Source organism: Ambystoma mexicanum, chromosome 3q, assembly GCF_040938575.1.
Source record: "Ambystoma mexicanum isolate Mex_15411 chromosome 3q, UKY_AmexF1_1, whole genome shotgun sequence".
Classification (NCBI taxonomy): Eukaryota; Metazoa; Chordata; class Amphibia; order Caudata; family Ambystomatidae; genus Ambystoma; species Ambystoma mexicanum.
The window spans coordinates 238,384,255-238,406,874 of record NC_090926.1 but is presented as its reverse complement, the minus strand read 5'-3'; the positions used below and the strand labels follow the sequence as shown (position 1 = coordinate 238,406,874).

The following is a 22,620-nucleotide window of genomic DNA, read 5'->3' as shown; positions in this document are numbered from 1 at the left end:
ACCACAACACTGGTGGCTGTTGCAAAATTGTATTTTGAATATCTTTCCTTTTCCATTAAATAAATATCTTATTGATACACACTGGCCTGGTTCCTAGTCCATTGTGACATGGGGTGTTCGGGAAGATGGGTGCGAGACAGGTTGGAGGCCTACTCAAAACAAATCTGTGGTTTATTAAAGATAAGCGTTTTTATTGTGTGCCACATTCATTGTCGGGGGAAGGAGTCCCTGGCTGGAGTGTGCCGTGTTATAAAACCTCGACAGTACCAAAATTGGACAAGGATGTTTATAATTTGCTTGTGTTCACAATCTTTTCGGATCCCTTCTGGTGTACTAGAGATGTGGGGCTGATTGATGGTTTAGAACCCGATATTCATCCCTGGAACACTGGTGTCTCGGATGTTGATGTATCATAGAAACAGTGCGTGAAGATGGTGCATCTTGAAGAGGAAGGCCTTGAACCCCTTTCTGAACTGCATGTGAGTGAGTGCATATCCAATGTTCACAGGTATGAGGCTCCACAGCCTGGGGGTGAAGATCAATGTTTCCTAGGATTTGTTTTTTTGCATTTCTGCTGCTGTGATCTGAAAAGGTCCTAGCTTCCTGTGGAGAGTTGGCAACCAAAGATGGTGGCCTTGTTGGTCAGGTAGGAGAGAGTGTGCAAGATGCTGCCAGCTTTGTAAATGATGCAGCTGGTCTTGAAAGTGAAAGGGGCAACTGCTGTAGTTGAAACATATGGTCAGATTTGAGGAGTTCTTTGAAGAAGCAAGCTGCAGTGTGGAGGTTGTTTCTCTTGGGTGCCAGAGTGGAAATGGGTAGAATGCTGTGCAGGACATTGCCACCGTCCAATTGAGGAAGAACAGGGCCTGCACCATTGATTGGAACGTAATGTCTGGAAGGAAGGTGTGATTTCCCACAAGAGAGCTGGTCGGTACAAAGCTTGGAACATCGAGTCAGGGGGTAAAGCCATCTAGGTTCCTAGTGGACAGCAGGGTCTGGCCACAGAGTGCATAGCTTCAGTTTGCCCCCGGCTCGTGTGTGAGATCCAAGATCCGCTTCACTATTCCCCATACTCCTTTCTTCCCCATCTGTGGAGTCTTCATTCTCTATCTACCTGGGATGGAATGCCAGAAGTGAGGGGTTCTCTTCTGCTATTACTGTAAGTGCAGCATGTCAAATACAACTGTTTCTCCGAGAGAGAAGTAGAACCCTTATATATTAGGGTGCACATTGTCATATGTGTATGTGTGGGTTGATGATGAATGATGTGGGAGCAATTGAGATGTTACAGCACTCCTAAATGCAGGGGAATTGCTACATCTCATATTAGGACTTTGGTTTTTGTTTAGAAGTGAAAAGTCCTGTACAGTTCTTTCACAGTTTTGGAGCAAGTACGTTTTTTTCCATTGCTTTGGAGCGACGCTAAAAAAAAATGAAACACCAAGTCCAACAATTGAATATGAATTTGACATGCTGTTTATTGAGAGACACAAGAGAGACTAGGGCGTGAGCCCTGAGCACCCACTACCAGCAATACGAACAGGGTTCTATGTACATAACAGAGCACCAGGAAGCCTGGCATTCGAACACGCTCAGACAACGACAGTCGCACAGTTGGGACATCTACAAAGTTAGGAACGTTTGGCCACGTTTTCCTTGTGGTGGTAAATTATTTCGTGCGGTGTCTTTTTCAGGCCGTATGGCAGTTGCTGATTTCCTCAGTCCTGTGAATTCATATTGCATGGAAGAGAAAACCTTGACTTGACACCAAGAAGGACAGAAGTCAAGATCTAAAACACTCGCCCAACCCCGGAAAAGAGAAAGCAATTCAACCTCGGTATCCGGCACTTTTCCATTACAGATGCCAGCCTACCGTACGCCCCAATAATGAAGCAGCCAACACGGGTCTATGGTGGGGCCTTTGACGCACGTTACGCTGGCATTCTTTGAGGAAAGCATTCCATTCAAACTTAAGATTCCCTGGTGGGAAGAATGCAAGGATACCCAGAGGGAGGAAGCAGCACAGCACCAATTACTTGTGCAGCATGAAGCCTAAGACTGCAGCAGCCAAGGGGATTACAGCAGGAGTAGTGCTGCGATGGAAGGGACCGCCCACTGCCAGCTCTCCTCTCCTCTATCCCAATAGCAGGTAGCAGTCTATCAACATAGATCTCCTCTCCCATCGTGCCCCTCTAGGCGTGACCTTGCCCATTATTAGGATTTAATAGTCACTTGCGATCTTGAATAATGCAAAGTCTAACCTTGATGTGACGCAGATACCAATAATCTAGAAATCTGCAGGTACAGTGTATTGATGAGACAGAGAGATGGAAATAAATGTTTTGCGATGGATAATTTAAATGGTCGGTGCTGCTGGCAGCAGGCAAGAAAGCTCTTCATTTAGGCAGAATCTGGTTACTTTGTTTTTCAATCTCTGACTTAATAGGATTTCTTCGTAGAGCTTGAAGTCGTTGAGGCCACAGCCACTGAGCTACGGTTGGTGCCTCCTCCAGAGCTATATCCTCCACCTCCAGAGCTATATCGGCTTCCTCCTCCGGAGCTCTGTCCTCCGCCACCTCCTCCAGAGCTGTGTCCTCCGAAACCTCCTCCTCCGGACCTATGGCCACCACTGCCTCCTCCTTCTCCGGAGCCATGTCCGCCACTGCCTCCTCCAGAGGCATATCCACCACCACCACTTCCTCCTCCACTGGAGCTGTGACTCCCACTGACCACAGCTGCAATAAACACACAACAAGAGATTCATTCAAAAATGGACTTCCATCCCGGGAAAACACATTGAGTTAAGGACTTTCCTGGTATACGTAACATGTCTGAGCTAACCTCTACAGGTGCTTGCAAGCAAGCAATAGGATATAATGAAACCTTGCTGACACAGAAATGACGGCTTGCAGCTTGAGTCTGAAATTACTGTGCTCTGAGCGAAGACCATAACTAGTTTCAGAAGAGGCCCTGACCAGGACCTCGGAGAGTAGTTTAGCATGATCTTTGTATGTACAGGTATGGCTTAGCCCCTGTAGACCATAGGATGTACAAGACGCAGCACATGGATCACAGTTATGAATCTTCCTGCGATCCAATGAATGCAATCCCTCATGCCCGTTTCATCAATTAGCTGGGACAAGGCACCTTCCACCACGTGAAGAACATGTATGAGGTTGTTGAGGCTTTTGTAAAGAGCTCTGACCGGTATTTATCTAGTAACAAGGCCACCCCCTTCCCAGTGAAGACATGAAAGAGCCAGGGTACGGGTACTTACAGATGCTGACCCTACTTTGGGTCTCACCAGACATCCTGAAAAAGAAAGAAAGAGATTGTGGGAAATGGGCTGGGCACGTGTCCTTTCAGATGTAAGCAGAAGCATCACCAAGCAGGCAAACAGGTGCATTGTTTGTCCATCAGACCTACTCCATTAGTTCAGTACAGGGCATACATATTCATGGACACACAGGCCATGATAAACAGAAGCTGGTATCATTCTGCTAACACTGTGCCAAACATGACTTGCAAAAAGCTGCAGACTGGACACCTGGCTGTGGGCATTCTTCCCCTTCCTTTCCCTCGGGATTAAGAGCAGTCATTTCTGTCAATAGTAAACGTGAAGGCACGCGCTGGCTTTCCATTGGAGCAGCTCTTGCACTCCATTTCTCTTGGGGCAGGTGGGACCAGTGTCCATGGACGTGGGCGTGGCTTGCTCACACTTGGACTAGGTTCCTTCACTTCAGCTGTAATCCATGGGGGTTTGAAAGTTCATGCAAGACAGGAATTGATACAATCATTTCCACTAAATTGTTATTTTTAGAGTTGGACACACACAAGCCTTATCAATATGATTTATACCATCTGCAGTAGGATCTCGCTAACACAAACAACACCTGCATACCCAAAGGAACTTCCAATTTAAAAAAAAATCCAATGCCCTGTAAAGTTTGAAGTTTTACTATAGCTTGAATGGTGGTTGAACATTGCACATTGCCATTGCTATCTCTCTTAACCTAGTTTTCGCATGTGTACTGCTCCCATTGGCCTGGTATTCTCATTCTTGTGAACTTTCAGTATAAGGTCGAGCCTAGTATGGGACTCGCTTGCAGCATGCAGGGCATGGAGCAGTGGGACAGCTGAGTTTAGTTCACCAAGACTTGGTAAAGCTCCTTTTTCATAAGCGTTTACTTTTTGCGGCCATGTGAGATTGAACACTGCCTTTTCCCTGCTGCCATGTTGAGCCCCAGGGGTGTAGGAGCATGTTACATCACAGCAACCCTCGGGGTGCAAATGGCTTTCACGCACCGGTGGAGGGAGGAGAAGGATGGCTGATAGTCGGAAACTCCTATCTTGATGAGAGGCACTGCACACAGTGCTTTAAGTGGGCCAGGGCCAGCCGGGCCCGGGCCCGCCAGTATCTAAAGAGTGGGGTTGAGTCGGGGCCCTGCTGGGGCCCGCAGTCCCTCAAAGCCATGGCAGGACACAGTATCCCACCACAGCCATAGCCGTGACGGGAGATGCGCCCACCATTTTAAAGTCAGCCAGCTGTGTGACTGACAGAAGTGCCAGCCAGCCACAGCATTGCTGAAACTGGAAGATGCAATTTCGGCAAGGCGCTGGCTGGCACGTCTGTCAGTCACTGTAACTTCTTCTTGTGCCCCCTCTTAGGAGGGGTCACAAGAGGAAGTTATGGTCCCTCTGTTTCCCCTTACCAGGTCAATGACCCTCAGCTTACCTGGGAGCTCTGTGATCTACTCTGCAGATTAGATCATGGAGCCCCCGGGTTCGCAGAGGGTCAAAGACCCCTCCGCTCTATAATCTATCTGCTCTGCAGAGCAGAGCACAGATCACTGAGCCCGGGGCGTCTTTTTCCGTTGGCCTTGCTTTATAAAAGATGGCTTGTATTGTGTACTTATCAATCCATATTTTATTTTTGTGTTTATAAAATATGGTCTGAAAATTACACAATTCACGCCATCTTTTATAAAACTGTGCCGACGGACAAAGACACCTCAGGTTTTGTCCGTCCTCAAAGCATTATAAAGATGGCTTGAATTGTGTACGTTTCAAGACACTTTTTATAAACATAGAAAAATGTAACATTTCTATGTTTATAGAAGATGGCTTCAAAAGTACATACACCATTGAAAGGTGCGCATACAAATATATAAAAGCTTACATACATGTATATATTTGTTTGAGCACCTTACCATGGTTTGTGCACTTTCAGGCCACGCCCACCACGGAAGCCACGCCCTCAAATGAGTCCCCCCCCCTCAATTTCTTACCCCACTTAAAGCACTGACTGCACATCTGTAATTCCGTGTCATATCATATCTGCCATTGTTCTCACTGGAATGTCTTGCTGAGATGAGCGTTTTCAGAAAGCAGAAAGAAAAATGAGCGCTATGTCCAAACGTTGATCTCGGTAGAAGACATCCACCTGCTTATTACTGGGTGCAATAATATGCAGAGGGTGTTTGCGTGATTTTACAAGATCGCTAACGGCGGGGCCTGCACTCACCTGCTCTCTTCACCCTCCAACAGACACCTATAGGTGGCAATTTCAACATCCAGATTCGTCTTGACACGCATCAAATCCTGGTACTCTTTCAGTTGGCGGGCCATTTCCTCCTTGGCCTTCTGAAGGGCTGCCTCGAGGTCAGCCAATTTTTTCTTGCCATCTTTCAGTGCAAGCTCTCCGCGCTCTTCGGCCTCTGCAATGCCCGCCTGCACACTGGTAATCTACAAAGAGCAAAACGGAAACCTGTTCAGTAGCGGTCAGTGTTCTGGATGATTCCTGAATTACAGTATTGCAGTGTGAACAACATTTTCGTGTAGCTAAGAAAGATTATTGTTTCTAGATCCGGGCAGCTAAATCCAGTCCCCAAGAGCCAACAGGATTGCAGGATAACCACACAAAATACACTCTGCTATAGTGATTCTAAATGAATTAGTACAGTCAGTTGTTATCATGAAAAACTGGTGTGGTTTAAGCTCTCGAGGATCGGATTAGGAAAGTCCTGGTCTAGAGGACTGGTGGACTGAGCTCTTGGGCTACTTTTTTGTGGTTGTCAATAACATGCATATTGTATAAAATGGTTAATATCATCGAACACATTTCTGAGCATCTGAATTATCAGTATGTGCCAGACTTCAGGTGAGTGCTGTAATTCTGAAAGCATACATTTACAATTGTCATATTACAAAAGTGAGACATGCCCATGAAAGAGAAGGGAGCTGCCTGTACACATGGGGTTGGAGGTTAATTTCTCGTGAACGCAAAAGATGTATGTGAAATGTTGCTAAGCGTTTCTCACATGCGGCTCCATCTCTCTGAAGCACACCCTCACAATGCAGGCCCCCAGGATCACCCGCCAAAACCCACCGTTCTGTTTGTTTATTGTGGTCTCCAGTGGTCAGAAGTGAAAGATGCACCTGTTGGCAATTTCGTGTCCTACCTGTTTCTTCACTGCCTCAATTTCTGCCTTCAGCTTCTGCATTTGTCGGTTCATTTCGGAGATCTCACTCTTCGTGTTTCTCAGATGGTCGCCATGTTGGCCAGCCACAGCTTGCAGCTGCTGGTACTGGAGAGTCAGAAACAGGAAAAGGTTAGATAGAGGCAGCATGCCAGGAGTTCAGTAGGCACTCAATGTCCCCGGTACATGTCAAAGTACAGTATGAAGAGACCATTGTAAGGACCGCCTGCGCCAGAACATGCCAAATCCTTGATCAGCAGAGATGAGGATCTGCTGTTGCTCGGTGCTTGTGGAGGTTCTCCTCAATGAGTTTCAATTGAAACAATCCTAGACTCTTGCTTTTATCCACATTCCTCTGAGGTCTTTTGACAACACAGGCTGAGTTTGAAGTGCAATGCAACCCCTTAGTAAGACCTACCATTCGTCCCCTTTTTTCAACAAAAGCATCCCACTTGTTTTTTTCAAGCTTTGCCGAAGCTTTTTCCCACCCCAATGATCTCTTTTGACGTGAAGACTGCTTTCTTTCTGCTGGTACCGGGAGGCTAGGCAGCTGTGTGTGATGTGCAGGCCATCCTTCCTGCGCCTATGCTACTTGCTCCAGCTTTTGCAGTGACGATGAGGGCACTATATCTTCGTTTGGCCTGCTGGCGGAAGGAAGTCCAGGTGGCGCGTGCTGTGAAGTTAGGTTGGCTTTGCTTTGGTCACAATGAATGCATGTGTAGCTGTCGCTAAGTACAAGTTAATATGGAGTGTGGCAATATAACTGTCATGTGCAACTAGTGTACATTTTCTGTAACAGCATTTAACGGTTTCCCTGAAACTACATGACAATTAAACCCGCGTAGCATGAAGCAAGGACACGTGAACTCTTTACCCACTCATTTCTGCAGTGTAAGGCTGCAATGTTATTTCCGAGAATGCAAAGTAAGGACTCAAAAGAGCGTTAACATAGGAAACACGTTCTATAGTCTGGGAATGTAAAATAAAGGACCTGAGATAGTTACCCAGCCTATTCTGGGGTGTGTCACTGCAAGGTAAGGACACAAGAACTCTTTCCCACTAACGTTTTGGAGAATGAGATTGCAAAGTGAGGCAGACCAGCTGCAGGACACCTAACTCTGGTGAAATCAGGGACCCAGTATGAGCCAATTTCTCCAATAAACTGCCGACCATACCTGCAGTCAACTAGATTGAGACTAAGATCCACCAAGGGGAGCACACAACGTAATGAAGAAAGTACCTCACTTTCATTAACACCTATTGGAATCCGAAACCAAGGACTGTAGCACAAATGCTGCAAGAAGTGGCAAAACCCATAGAAGAAGCAGATAGCAGACCAAACAGTGTGATCATTGTGTGCAGCAACTTTAATCTGGTCTGCAGGACCGGTCAACAAATGGGAGGTACCAAGTCGACAAATACTGGGTCCCAAGAAAGCTAAGAGATGGAAGGCCTGGGCTCAATTGATGAAATCCTGCCATTTCCACGTGCTGAAGGGTGCACTGGAAAAGGATAAAGTACCCAAACCTACCTGGCATGTTGGAACTCGATCGTCCTACTAGAAGTACTTTATACGGAGAAGAGCGGCCATAACATTCTAAGGTTCAATTGGCATGAACTTAACTCAACATTGAACGATATTTACAACCCGAATCTGAGGGTGGACAATGGAGGGACCAGGCTAGGGATGGATAAGCAAGATGTCATAACATTGACACAAACTTTAAAAAGCCAACCTACAACAGGAGTACAAGTGAGGGCTGCTGATGACGCACCACAAGGCAAAACCTTTCATGCAGCACACCCAAACAGCTCACAAACACGCCTTTCACCTGGAAATTGCCAGGAAAAAACAAATGCTAACAAGAGACGTGAAAATAGCACTAAAGATGGATGCGGACGAAAAGGCATACGAAATTATTACATTAAAGAACACCTACAAGAACTGGGTAAAATCCAAGAAATTGGAAATCCTGAGAAAAAACGTCCAGTTGATGTTAGAAACCATGTTGAGGAAAAACAACTCATGAAAGTCATAGGCAATTATAAACTCGGCTACTGGTAAACAACCCCAGCCGCTGGTCAACGGAGTATGAGAGAAAGACTGGATAGACTTTATATGAATCTTTACATGTGCCCAAGAGATGAACCAACAAGCCGAACCAGAGCCACGCCTTGTAACCTATCATACAGCCAAGAGGATTTAATTTCCTTCATAATAAGCACTAAGCTTCTCGAGCACCTGGCTCAGATGGGTTGACTAACATGATGCTAAAGGAGAACCTGACTGAATGGGCAGCCGCCTTGGATGTGATTCTAAATGTAGTGCTCGAAACAAGATCTATCCCAGAGTCATGAAAGAGATGATTGTGGAACCTATTCTCAAAACAGGAGATGGTGCCAACCCAGAGAATTACTGGCCGATAGCGCTCTTAGATGTACTGGGGAAGCTGTATGCTACACTTCTGCTACAAAGATTGAAAAGTTGGGCCATGGACTCAAGCCACCAAGACCTCTTCCAATTCGGCTTTACTGAAGGAGCCGGAACATCGAGCTCAATGTTCTTGCTTTGCGTGCTAAAAACCAAAATGATCAAATCAAAACAGAAATGCTTCTTGGCATTCATTGACTTCTCCAAAGCGTTTGACAGCATTAGCCATGGAAGAATCTAATGTCCTCCGGATTTAATGGCACACATTAAAGCTCTACATTCAGATACAGCCTTTAGAATAAAATGTAATGGGGAGGGGCTGCTGTCGACTAAAATCCGAACGGAGCGTGAAGTCAAACAAGGCTGCCCGTTGGCTCCTTACATCTATAATTTGTATTTCTGTGACCTACACGACTGCATGAAAGGATGCAAAAATGTTTGCCCAAAGGCTGGAGGAACAGAGCTGAGACACCTATTCTATGCAGATGATTTGGTCCTGGTGGACAGGACCCCAATAGGCCTTCTGAGACAATTTAATCATCTAGAGGCATAAACCGAAACAAACAAACTTACCATCAACCAGGAAAAAACGAAGGGGATGCAACTTCAGTACTCCTCCAAGGGGAAAAAACAATTTATTTGGCGAATTGATGGGGAGGAACTGGAGATAGTCACCTCTTTCAAATATCTGGGCCTGCTGTTCTCGGCAAATCTTGTCGAGAATGGCTACACGGCTAGCCTCATAGGGAAAGCAGAAGCAATGTCCAATCAGGCGCCTTTCCCATGCAACCAGTGATGGATTTCTGTAAAGCCGAACTAATTCCAATACTAACTTATGGCTCAGAGTCAACAGAGGCCGCACAAGGCCAATTTTGGTCGTTTATGCAGGGCGAATTTTGGAAGCGGGTAATGGGCGTACCTAAATCAACGCCAATGCAGATATTGAGACGTGAGCAGGGCCTAATCTCGCTGGAGGTCTCGGTGGACTGGAAATCTCTCTGTCTCTTTAGAAAATACATAGACTTGAATAAGACTAAATGCTTTGAACTACTACACAAAGAATTGACAAACATATGAGAACCTCATGGGCCAAAACTGGGAACAGAGATGTTGAAAGCTTTTACTGGCAGTGGATTCCTCGCCTGAATAACTGATGTCAAATACAGATAAAACGTGGAAAAAACGATGGGAATCAGACAGGATTCGAGCTGTGGAGGAAGCAAGCGCATACAAGCTCCACACGCAGCTGGACAATGAGACAAAATCCCTTGGACAGCCCCAGCCGTACCTGAATAAATTCCCTGACACTAAATACAGATCACAGTGAATGGAACTGAGACTTCATTTATTACCGACAAGAGAAATGTTAGCGATCAGATACAAAGATGGTCTTGCCCCTTCAACTTGCCGGTTCTGTAAACAGATAGGGTCTCATGAAACCCTGCTGCACCTGGGATGTTATGTGAGGCTTTATCAGAAATGAGATCCAAAATTCATCAGGGAGGCAGAATCTCTATCAGCAGACGAATGGTGGAAACTGAATGTGTGAGTTTATCAATTGCCTTAATTGACTTTTTTAATGAATGCCTAAAGCCGTCGGAGCAGCCCGGCTCTGACGCTATCGCGACACCGTAGTAAAGGATTGGGGGTCCCGTAACGAGATATGGGCTCCTTAACATCATTGGTCAAAGGGGGATAATAACGCTGGAGAGGGGCTGTCGCTAGCGGGGTGGTCAAGATCGACAGTGACATTATACTCGGCCTGGGGAGTAAGCTGAATTAATATAATGTAAAAGGACTTTTCTTTTTCATGAAGTGACCAGAATGTCAGTGTTGTAAAAGGTTTTGTAAGAAACTAAATAAACAATAAAAAAACAAAAAGGTAAGGATACCTGAACAATAAGACCATTGTGTGATTCAGTGCGAGATTCGAAAGTAAGGAAATAAGAACTCTTGAACCTGGATACTCTGAGCGTGAGACTATATTGTAAGGACGTCTGAACTCTTTAACCTGGATACTCTGACGTGTGAGACTATATTGCAAGGACGCCTGACCTCTTTAACCTGCATGTTATGGAGTTTGAGACTATATCGCAAAGACGCCTGAACTGTTTAAGCTGCATGTTATGGAGTTTGAGACTATATCGCAAAGACGCCTGAACTCTCTAAGCTGCATGTTATGGAGTTTGAGACTATATCGCAAAGACGCCTGAACTCTCTAAGCTGCATGTTATGGAGTTTGAGACTATATCGCAATGACGCCTGACCTCTGTAACCTGCATGTTATGGAGTTTGAGACTATATCGCAAAGACGCCTGAACTGTTTAAGCTGCATGTTATGGAGGTTGAGAGTATATCGCAAAGACGCCTGAACTGTTTAACCTGCATATTCTGAAGTGTGAGACTATATCGCAAAGACGCCTGAACTCTCTAAGCTGCATGTTATGGAGTTTGAGACTATATCGCAAAGACGCCTGAACTCTCTAAGCTGCATGTTATGGAGTTTGAGACTATATCGCAAAGACGCCTGAACTCTCTAAGCTGCATGTTATGGAGTTTGAGACTATATCGCAATGACTCCTGAACTCTCTTAGCTGCATGTTATGGAGTTTGAGACTATATCGCAATGACTCCTGAACTCTCTAAGCTGCATGTTATGGAGTTTGAGACTATATCGCAATGACTCCTGAACTCTCTAAGCTGCATGTTATGGAGGTTGAGACTGCAACGTAAGGAAGCACAAACTCTTTAACTGGACCATTTTTGAGTGTGCAAATCTTCCTATCCTAATATTATCAGATGTCCCAACAACTCTCTATTGAGTTTGACCCATGAGGATAAGCAACATAAGGAGAATAAGGCCCGGCCCATGAGGTGCCCAGCTCCAAGATGGTAATGACACTGGGCAGCGTGGCATTCACTGTTCTCATGTAGAGAGGCAGGGATTTAGGCAGTCAGGGGAGTTTCTGCTTTTGCACAGTGACAGTAGAACGTATACCTGATGTGGGCGAAACAAGTGAAGTGTTCATCCAAATGCTCATGGAACAGCACTCGGTGCACATCTATGTGCAATCTGATTGTCTCTTGAATGGTAGGTCAAGAGTGCAGGTCATGTGCAGTACAGAAGCCCAAGGCGTTGTGCATGTTTTCATGCGGGAATGCACCTAAATGAAATATCCATTCAAACCTTGTTTATTCCAAGTCCCATACCTTGTTTGCAAAGTTGCTCTCGGCTTCCTGTTTGCTCCTCTGAGCGATCTCTTCGTACGTTTGCTTGACTTCTGCCATGAGACCGGCCAGGTCCAGTTGTCTGTTGTTGTCCATAGACAGGATAACTTGGGTGTCTGTCGTCTGTCCTTGCGCATGGGACATTTGCTGCAAGAAACATTAGACACCAATCAGCCAAGATCACCTTTCACTGAGCACCATCTTTGCTGGATCCCCTAAACTGACTGCATCATCCTGATGCAAGAGAACAGTCTCACAAGATGTCCAGGGCATCGCATTTCCTCTCTAGTGACAACCATCTCCAGGCTGCAAACATCGCCGCATTCACTCAAACCATGTCTTCACACACCACTAAATATGACCTGCTGGATTCCCAAACTAGAACTCCAGTCGAGAGAACGTATTACAAGAAGAATGGGTACACATCTTACCCCGGACCGGAAGCCAGTGTAGGAATATTGGACTATTGCCCTGTGAACTGAAACGCCCAACCGAAACCCTGGGGAGGGCATCTCAGAGTGCTAGCCTGTTTGGGAATGCTAGAGTAAGTGCTTCTGTCGATATCTGGAAGCTCTGCATTTGAATACTACAGCCTGGGCTTGTGCTAATGAATTCTCAGTATAAGAATGTAGAGCTGAGGCTTCTGTTGGTGGAAGTTGAGGAGACGATCAGTCCTAGCCAGTGCAATAAATCGTGAGGTCTCATTGGACACATAGTACAAAACATCTGGAGAGCTGCGGGTTGCCGACCACTGGGAAAGGTATTATGCTAGAATCATGGCTCCTGTCAGTGGGATATAAGGACAGGTATTGTGATATCATTGGGGCTCCTATCAATGCAAGATCACAATGTACTAGAGTTTCTTCTCTTGTCAATGTAACATCAGGACAGGAATTAGTGCAAGCGATTAGTGCACATATCTTAGATTAAGGAAAGCTGTTGAGGGAACACTAGTACAGGAAAGTGAAAGCCATTACTCATCAAAGGATTGTCAGTACACACAGTGATGTCACTTGGGGTTTAGACATAAATATGAACTGCACTGTTCCTTCCAAACTAAGCACAGATAAGGTGCACTGGAACCTTGACACCTGTTGGTGGAAGCTCATACCAGCAGTGTGAGATTCACTGCTCCTGTCAATTTAAATTCAGACCAGGAACACTGCAGCCCGGACTACTCTCAGTTTAAGCTAAAAAAAAAAAGAAAAAAACTGCAAAGCCTCAGCTAGGGCTCCTATCAATCTAAGTTCAAAACAGAGCTACTGCAGCCAGGGCTCCTGTCTGTCTAAACTCAGGTCAGGAACACTACATTCAAGACTACTCTCAGTGTATGCGTGAAACAGGAATACCTGCAAGAAGACTCCTGTTAATCTGAGCTCTGAGCAGGACTACTGCTGCCAAAGCTTCGATCAGTCTAATGTCGGGTCAGGAAAATGTGCCGCTCTCTAGCCAATCAGCAAGCTCAGAGTGCAGAGTCCAAAGTCCCATAAAGGCTCCATTCCAAGCCTATCCTTGTGTTGTGTGCACACCGGGTACTGGTCAAGGGGACATGGATAATCTGCGTCATGTGAACCTAAAGTGAGGCCACCCTTTCTTGCCCCCGCCCAAGCTCTAGTAGTGGTAGAGCCCTGGCCATCAGGGTGACCTTCACCCTCATTAGAGGCCTTCACCTTAAGATTGAGACCATTAACCTGGGCATCCATCACCGTCAACAGAATAGAGCCCTGTGGTATATGTTCAAATGATGTATGTGTACAGGATGTTTCAATATGGAAGTCGAAGGGTGATTACCATATCATAAATAGTATGGAGGAATTCGAGCTCTGACGTCAGCGAACCTACATCTGAGTCCAGTTTCACCTTGGTCATGTAGAGAGCATCCACATCCTAAGAGACAAACAAAGTGTTACAAATCAATCCTCCTCTCGTGGATACTCACAATACTACACAAAATGGATCTCACATAACATGTCACACTTAGCGCGGGCTTCCTTGAGTAAGTCTGACTTGTTACTTTTGTTAGGCACTGCGCCGTTAGTCTTCGAGTCTGAATGCATGGCAGTAGCAATGACTTCCACAGGTGCACTCATCACTCACCTTCTTGAGGGTAACAAACTCATTCTCAGCAGCTGCACGCTTGTTGACTTCATCTTCATATCTGTCGGGCGGAAGACGGGAGATTCTGATTAGCATATCCTGATGTGTACAGAGGTTCAGTGATAGGGGAATGGGGCGTAGCACAAAGCCCCCATCGCGCCAGAGCGACTGTGCAATACTATAGTAGCTGTCACACAGCGCACTCAAGCCTAGAAGAAACGCAGCTGGAAAACAATCAGGCGGTTGTGGCAATCAAGGAAAGCCTGGGGCTCTAAGAGCGGCCATGATGTAGATAAACGGTGTGTTGTATACATGCAAACTCAAACTGATGGCTCTCTGCTCGTGTCAGCAGATAGAGTGACCCCCCTGTACATACAGTTTGCAGTGACGCACCTTTTGCACCACGACAAAAATCGCCCCGCGCCACAATGTATCGCTGAATTACCTATTTTCATGGACGCCATTCTTTCCACGCTGTACGTTTGGAAATGCCGCAGGGATACGGACCTGGGCTTCTTTTTTTGTTTCAGTAAAAGTCTCTTCTGTGCACAGTGTTAGGTACTATGTTATCCTGGTTGAAACGACCTCCTCAGAACTATAAACCCTTGCATGGGTGGAGGGCGTTTGCCTGTAGGACTGCCCATTGTTGCCCAGCCTTCAACACTTGCAGTGCCCACGCAATGTGCTCGGAACTCGTCCCCGGAGGACCCTTGACATGGACACTCAATGGTCATGGGAACACGTGCCGGATCAATGCTGGCAATTCAGGTGGCTCATTGAGTACATTCTACGTGTCACGTGGACATGTCTCCACTGTCAACACCATACACATTCTTCACTCCTTTAGGAATCGTGTTCCAGGTGACCAACCTGTTCTGCACGGAAAACATGCCCACGGATCGGCATGCAACTGCGCCCTTCAACACTGAGTGCTTAAAGGTGTATCTCAAAGTGATGCAATCAATACACACGTCTTTTCACTCGGTCATATATGACAAAGCATTGGAAATGGCAAACAGCTGCATAACTGTGGGCCCACAAGCGCCTGGGTAGCACCTTGTGAGTACTCATTACCGCGCTTTTATGGTGTAACACCGAACGGAACCACGCCTCCTTACTTCAAGGGAGCACTGAAGCACAAGCCCATCAGACACCCACTTACTGAGCACTTTCAGTGCTTCTGTGAAGTACCAGAAACTGTCCTCACGAGTGAATGGCTTATTCTTAGAGCAGTGTGTGCTAGTAGCCCTTTGCCCCCGATCATCGCTACACTTTGATCACTCTTCTCTGGCGCTAGAGTCATGCAAACTATCACACACTTCATTCTTAGCTTCCATCTCCTCTTCTACCTTCAGAAATATGTCATGTTTGTTTAACTCAGTTCCCCACTCACCCTTCCTCTCCTACGGCTAAGGTTTGGAGATCAATGGGGGGGGCACACAATGAAGCACATTGTGGACAAGTCTCAGCGCTGTTAGAATAGAACAATGTGGACTGGTGCAGTATAATAAAGCATGACATGACATGACATAGGAAAACGGAAGCAGGACTGATGGACATACTTTTTCTTGTAATCTTCAACCATCTCTTGCATGGATTTCTGCTCGCCATCCAAGCGGGTCTTGCTGCTTTGTAAGCCACTCAGATGCTTATTCAAGTTCATGAGGTACTTCTCAAACAAGGGTGCAAGGTTGTTCTGTTTGGTCCCACCTTTCTGACCCTGTTCCTGCAAGAAGCGCCATTTGGTATCGAGCACTTGGTTCTGCTGTTCCAGGAATCGGACCTTAAACAATAGATGGGGTATATTGCGATTTTACATCAGTTGCATGACTCTGATGCCGCCTGGAGCACAAACCAGATTAAAGCATCAAAAAAGTTGCAGGCACCGATATTAACTTGTATTGTAGCATTATCACAAATGTCTTTCTTAGCTTAGATTTCTGTTTAGGGATGGAGAGAGAGCATTTAAACATGGTTTCAACAGAATGCTATATACAATAGTTAACATTTCAATGGAATTATCTTAAAGTGCGACCCTTACCTTGTCAATGAAAGCGGCAAATTTGTTGTTCAGGGTCTTGATCTGCTCGCGCTCCTCTGTGCGCAACTTTGAGATGGAGGAGTCAATCTCAAGGTTGAGTGGTGTCAAGAGGCTTTGGTTGATAGTGACCTGCTGAATTCCACCAGGAGGACATACTGGGAAACCCTGGCCTGCACCACCACCGAAACCTCCTCCGCCACCACCGAAGCCTCCACCACCACCAAAGCCTCCTCCAGCACCACCACCAAAGCCTGCACCACCACCATGGCCTCCACCTCCTCCAGCGCCGCTTCCAGCGCCAACTCCATAGCCTCCGTGACCAGGGAGACTGGCTGGAATGAAACTCTTCCTAATTCCACCAAGGTTAACAACACTCATGCTGCTTCTGCCCGCCCCTACATAGTGTGAGGCAGAGGTTGAGCTCGTCCTTCCACTACCACCACCTCCTCTTGCTCCGCCATAGCCTCCTCCAACAGAGGAAGAACTAAACCCTCTTGCACCTTTGTGTGAGGATTGCCTCATACTCATGGTGGCTTCCGTAGTGGGGGACAGAAATTGAAAGAAAGAGCAAGGTTGTGCAGGAACAGAGCATAGAGTGAAGGAGACTGAACCCCTCTGTTGATGGAGCTCAAGGTTCCACCTTTTATCTGTTTGAAATGTTGGGCTTGGTCACATTAGAGTAACGAGGATAATTTAGAGTAATCATGGGCTTGGCATCTCTGGCAGCGACGACTCCTACTCAACCTGTTAAACTAATCACACCTATAGAATTAAAAAAAACTTGCTTGGCTTGCAGACTTCAGTCTTCTGCGACTTGTCATCTAATCCTCCCATGTCAAAAAAGCTGATAACATCATTTTTTTAAAGCGATCGTGTGTACATGCCGTGAGGTGGCATTAGATGGCAGCGTTTTGCATTATGATTCCTGTTTTGGAGAAGCATGTTTTTGTCTCCTTGCTGTGCGGCTCAGTGTGGCACCGCATAGTGAAGCCTGAGCCTTGTTAGCCGAACAGGCAACACACATTTAAGCAGTCTCCCAAAAGGAGAACTATCTCGACTATCATGTTCTTACTGTATTTTCTAATAATTAAGATATTTTAACTAGCACTGGCTTTGTTTCAATGTGGGCTTAGTACAGGTAATGCCATGCACAGAAAGTAGCATCAAAGTCCTTTCCAAGAGAAGTGTCCCCTTCTTACATTCCTACTATGGTTGCATAGAAGGCTTTTCATGCACATGTTGCTCCTATTAATTACCCTTTGCTTTTTTGCACCCATTGAGGTTTGGTCATTATGTCAAGTACCCCATTGGTTCACTTCGGGAAAATAACTGCTGCCATGGCCAGGGCAAATGCGTAGTGACAACTGTGCACATTTCCATTCAGTATCGGCCGTAACGCGAATTTAAATACGGAAAGATGGATATTGAAATTTCATTGTATTGTTATGGTAAGATGCTTCTGTGTGTATTGAACCCAGTCACCACTCGCCCACCTATTGCATTGAACTGGAAGGTGCTCCATTTGTTCCCGGGATTTTAAAATCACTGGAGCAAATCTCAACTACATTTCTTGAGTAGTCCACTGACACTGCTTCTGGATTTCTTTCTGATTTGTAAATAATAATAATAGATGCTCGCAGGCACGGAACTGAAGCAGAGGATCAGTCGCCTTAAATGGTATTTGTCAAATTGTTCGTTTATATTTGATCGAATGGTACATTTGACTGAATTCGGCCAGTACCATTAGATCGATTATAAAACATACTGACAAGTGGAGCAAGGGTTTCAGGGGTGTCCCCCGCTCACCATGTTCGGTATTTTTGGCATTGGGGTGTTGCAGGGGTGTCCAACGCTTTCTCAATAAGGGAGGCGGGAGACCAAAAAGCAAAAAGTTGCAACTTTAGTCGAGAAAATGAGTAGGTTAAAATCATCAAGGTCACCTGGCCCTAATGGTGTGGCCGATATCGCATTGAAATGTAACCCCTGTTTCTGGGCGGGAGTACTAAAGATCCTTTATGATAAAGTTCTGCGCGAAGGGAGAATATCACGCTCATGTCAAACTGCTGCTCTTATTCCTGTTCACAAGAAAGACGACAAGAACGACCTGTGCAACTACAGGTTGCTGTCGCTGCTTGATTGCACTGGTAAGCTTTTTTGCAGGCCTAATCTTAGAAAAACTACATGAATGGGCAGAGAAGGAGCAGATCTTTAACTGGTTTCAAAGTGGTTTTCGGCGAGGTTACTCAACGATGCATAACTTAATTATTTTAGATTATTTGCGTACAGAGGCTAGCAAAAAGGGAAGTCCCCCGCTTAATGCGTTCTTTGTGGATATCAAAGCAGCATTTGACTTGGTCTGCAGAGATATCTTATGGTCCAACTAGAGCTGCTTGGTTGCCCAAAAGGCCTTTTATACTATCTAAGGCTTTTTCATCAGAATAATACAGTTTCCCTTAAGCTTGATCTTCAAGGTAATATGACGGATGAAGTCGTTCAAAACAGAGGAGTAAAGCAGGGCTGTGTTACGGCTCCTACTTTATATAATCTGTTTACATATGACTTACCGGCAGCAATTAGAAAGGTACACAACTGTCCCCCGAAATAGGCGATAAGCACTGTCCAGTCCTTGCGTATGCGGATGACCTAGTGCTTTTAAATCATCCATTTAGCAGTCTGGAGAGATCGGCCGAAGCATTATGGCTATAAGCAAACTGCAACGGACTAATAATAAAATTACAGAAAACTCAAGTGATGCTATTCACTAATAAAAAGGTAGCACGTACTAGTCTGAAGATACTGAACTTGGAAATTCTCTATACCCCAAAGTATAGATACTTGGGAATTGACATAGAAACTCTGGGTGACTATCTCCAATGTAAACAGAACAGAAAGCTTAGGGCAGCCCAAATAACTTCGCTGGCATATCGCTGTACTATTACTCAGGCAGGTTTCACAATTTGGGCTGCACGACTCTTATACCAACAGGTCCTAGTTCCGATGATGATTTATGGCCCGGAAGCTCTCCTAAATATGGATTTAAATTGGTTACAGGTTGCGGAAGGCAAATATTAGAGAAAGATTTTAGGCCTCCCAACCTGCATACCGATGGCCATTATTAGGTTGGAATTAGGACTGACCTCGTTAAAATCTCTAGTGCTTAAAAAAAGGGCAGAATTATATTTATTGATGTTGAGCAGAACAGGCAACCCTCTTGTTGACACCTTGAGGGTGGAATCTTCTAAAGAAACTGGAATCTTTTTCCTCAAAGACAAGGTCGATATTTATTTGAAAGAAATTGGGTGGCATATTCCATCTGATGGGTTCACTCCTAAAACTAGGACTGCACTCTCTAAAAAATCGGATATGCATGTTTGGATAAGAATTTAGGCCCATTTGGAGAATTGAAAGTCCTATCAATTTACCAAGCTTGTTCTATACTCCTATAATGAGCCACAGTTTTATTTTAATCTCTGTCCAGCAGTCAGACTGAGGCGTTTTATAATGCTACTTAGGGTGAACTATTTGCCGGTTTTGGCCTGCACTGGTGTAATAGACCAGATACCTCAGTCTGAACACTACTGCCGAATATGTAAGAACCAGTCAATTGTAGAAAATGGGAAACATGTGTTACATACCAGACCCAATATGGGAGATATGTACATAATCTTGACTCCATTGCAGAATTGGCTTTCTGGTGGAGCAGTGTTAATTCGCAGGATATGAGCCTCTTGATTGCAATGTACAATGTTTGGCTGGCAGTAGAGAGCCGCCTGGGAATTTACATCTGAAGCATTTGTGTGATGGCCATTCTTTTGGTCAACTCTTAATCCTCAAATTACGAATTATTGTGTTTACAAGGGAGAAGACTCATAATGAGAGAGATATATGGTTTTATGAAAATTTAAATATCTAAGTATGTTTTATCATTATATCATATTTTAGTTATAGTGTGCCCATTAATTGATTTTCATGATTTCATATGTTTACGTTTATGTGTCTCAATAGTCTAGGTAACAAGTGTTAATGTGTAATAGTTAAGTATTTGTTTATATATTAAAATAATGTTTATGTGTATTTCATTTTGATGTATAAAGTTTATTTATAAACTATATCACATTAAAGTAAAATAAATAAAAAACAAAAAAAGAAAAGGGGACCCTGTGGCTTCGGATCCGACCCACGCTAGAGGTACGGATATGACGCTGCAGGGATGCAGAGGACGTGTAGGTGAGCAAACAGGTAAGTGGGCGAAGGTTGGTGGGGCAACAGCATTTCCGTTTCATATTTATTGGGGTTGTTTGTTCATCTGATCATTGTTCTAATGCAAGCCGATGTATTGTGCACAGTTCACTACGAAAAATTATCAGATGAACAAACAACCCCAATCCAACTACAACAACCAATGGTATTTGACATGGCTATACACTGGTAATACACTGAAGAATAGCAGGCGTTTGTTTGTGTGGGACAGTGGTTATCAGGCAGTTCTGGATTGGCCTAATTTGTGGAATAATATGAGTTGTGTTGAGGATGTGGCTAATGATCTGGAGCCCCGCCAGAGTACTATCTGATGATTGATTGCGCATGCTCAGATGTGGAAAGCAGGATCGGAGTTGGCATTCCACACAGGACGCGTCTGATCGTCCCATGTTCTACCTGCCATGCCCCATACTGTATGGCGTGACTCAGGACAATGATGGCTTTTAGAACACCTTGACTTGACTCCTGTATTGTTATTCTCTACCGAAACATTTAACCTCGACAGAGGTCAATCTCAAAAGAATAATCAATTAGGTGAAAGATGTCCGACCTGCTAAAGGACTGGCCAATCCATCCTCCCATCCCCTGTCCTCACAGGGACATGCACACTTGAGCATCCATTCATGAAGAGAGGATGTATAGCCATACCATCATGAGATGGACATTTGCCTCTGGTGAAAGGGAGACGGTTCTCTCTGCTGAGTGGATGGGTGAGCAAGACCCATATGCCAGTGAGCATGCTGTGCCAAATAATAGAACAATGACTACACCTGGCAATTAACAGGACTTGCGACCACCAACAGACATTGGCAAAATACACAGCACAAGCACCAAGGAGAAATGCAAGACATTCCGCTGGTAAATACCAGAAGCCAAGGCACCCAAATATGGTTCCTGAGCGAACAGTTCAACGTAAGCCATAGAAAGGCCATCATGAAAATGTGACCATTGAAGCTACAACACATGTTGTGACACTCCTGCTTATCATTTTCACATAAGTGTAGTGGATGTCCCAGTCTTAGAGAAGGAGGCAGAGTGGGTTCCATGGATGCCCAGGTACAATGCAATCATTTTCAATGTCACTGGTTCTCCTGTAGAATGCAGTCATGTTTCTACTTGCAGAAACCGATTGATTTGTCTTGTTAATGAATATTGACTATTTACATAGGTACAGCTCCGAAAACATTTGTTTGAATTATATTTATTTGCACATTTTTCTTGGGGGTGGCAATCTTTTTTACACTGGGAACTGTAACACGCTATTCTGTGACGTACCTACCAAACTGCAGTTTGGTCTTTCCCAGGTGTCATTTGCCCCTACTGTTAGATAGGAACAGCAGCACCTGGGTGTACTATGGAAAGTTGCACATGTCATGGCGGGGGAGTGTAGCTCGTCCGCAGCCTCACTCCATGGAGCACACTGCGGTAGATGCCTTTTCTTATTATGTTAATGTTTAGAAGGTCCAGAAAAAAGGCGTGACCCTTTGAGAGGCCAATACAACCTCCGAAGATGCAACCAAATAAGCATACACCTGCAGTCAGACATGGCCTTGATCACGTGTTGCCAGCACTGGTATAGCCTATATCTGCGGGAAGAAGACGACCCAGGACAGGATCTGAACTATCTGCTGGGCCCATTCCAATGAGCCCCGTGCAGTGCTAGTGCCTGGATGGTGCCCTTGATTTGCTTAGTTGCCGAGAAGGGTACAACACACAAACAACATTGCCCTTGGCACTCAAGGGGTGGAGGTCAGCTCTGAATGATTAGACCCCTCCAGATACCTCCACCACAGGCTGCCCCATAACTTGCTTGACTCCAATTTTATATACATGCAAGGCAGCTATTTTGTTCTCAGCCACCTCTTGGAATGAGAAGTCTTGTTTTTACCTTGGCCAGTTAAACTGCTTTTCTCTGAGGACAAATCTTATTGTGAATGTTGTGTCCAGTGGTGGACTGGCCAACAGGGAACTCTGGAGATTTCCCGCTTGCTCTCTGCACCATGGACCACTTTTGTGTAGGCACCCTGGTTTTGCCCTCCTCTTACCCTCTTTACCATCCACACTGCCTCCTACCTTCCATCTCT

General features: G+C 45.2%; 1 protein-coding gene across 1 annotated transcript; it reads right to left on the bottom strand.

The window, feature by feature from the left end:
* Window positions 1-1,460: 1,460 nt before the first annotated feature.
* Window positions 1,461-16,898, bottom strand: LOC138582371 (keratin, type II cytoskeletal 5-like). The gene is made up of 9 exons (XM_069653634.1): window positions 16,277-16,898; window positions 15,798-16,018; window positions 14,236-14,296; window positions 13,930-14,025; window positions 12,121-12,285; window positions 6,462-6,587; window positions 5,525-5,745; window positions 3,278-3,312; window positions 1,461-2,735 (listed from the first exon to the last, which is right to left on the bottom strand). The coding sequence occupies exons 1-9, from the start codon at window positions 16,802-16,804 to the stop codon at window positions 2,440-2,442; spliced, it is 1,749 nt and encodes a 582-aa protein (XP_069509735.1). The 5' UTR covers window positions 16,805-16,898; the 3' UTR covers window positions 1,461-2,439.
* Between the last annotated feature and the right edge of the window lie 5,722 nt (window positions 16,899-22,620).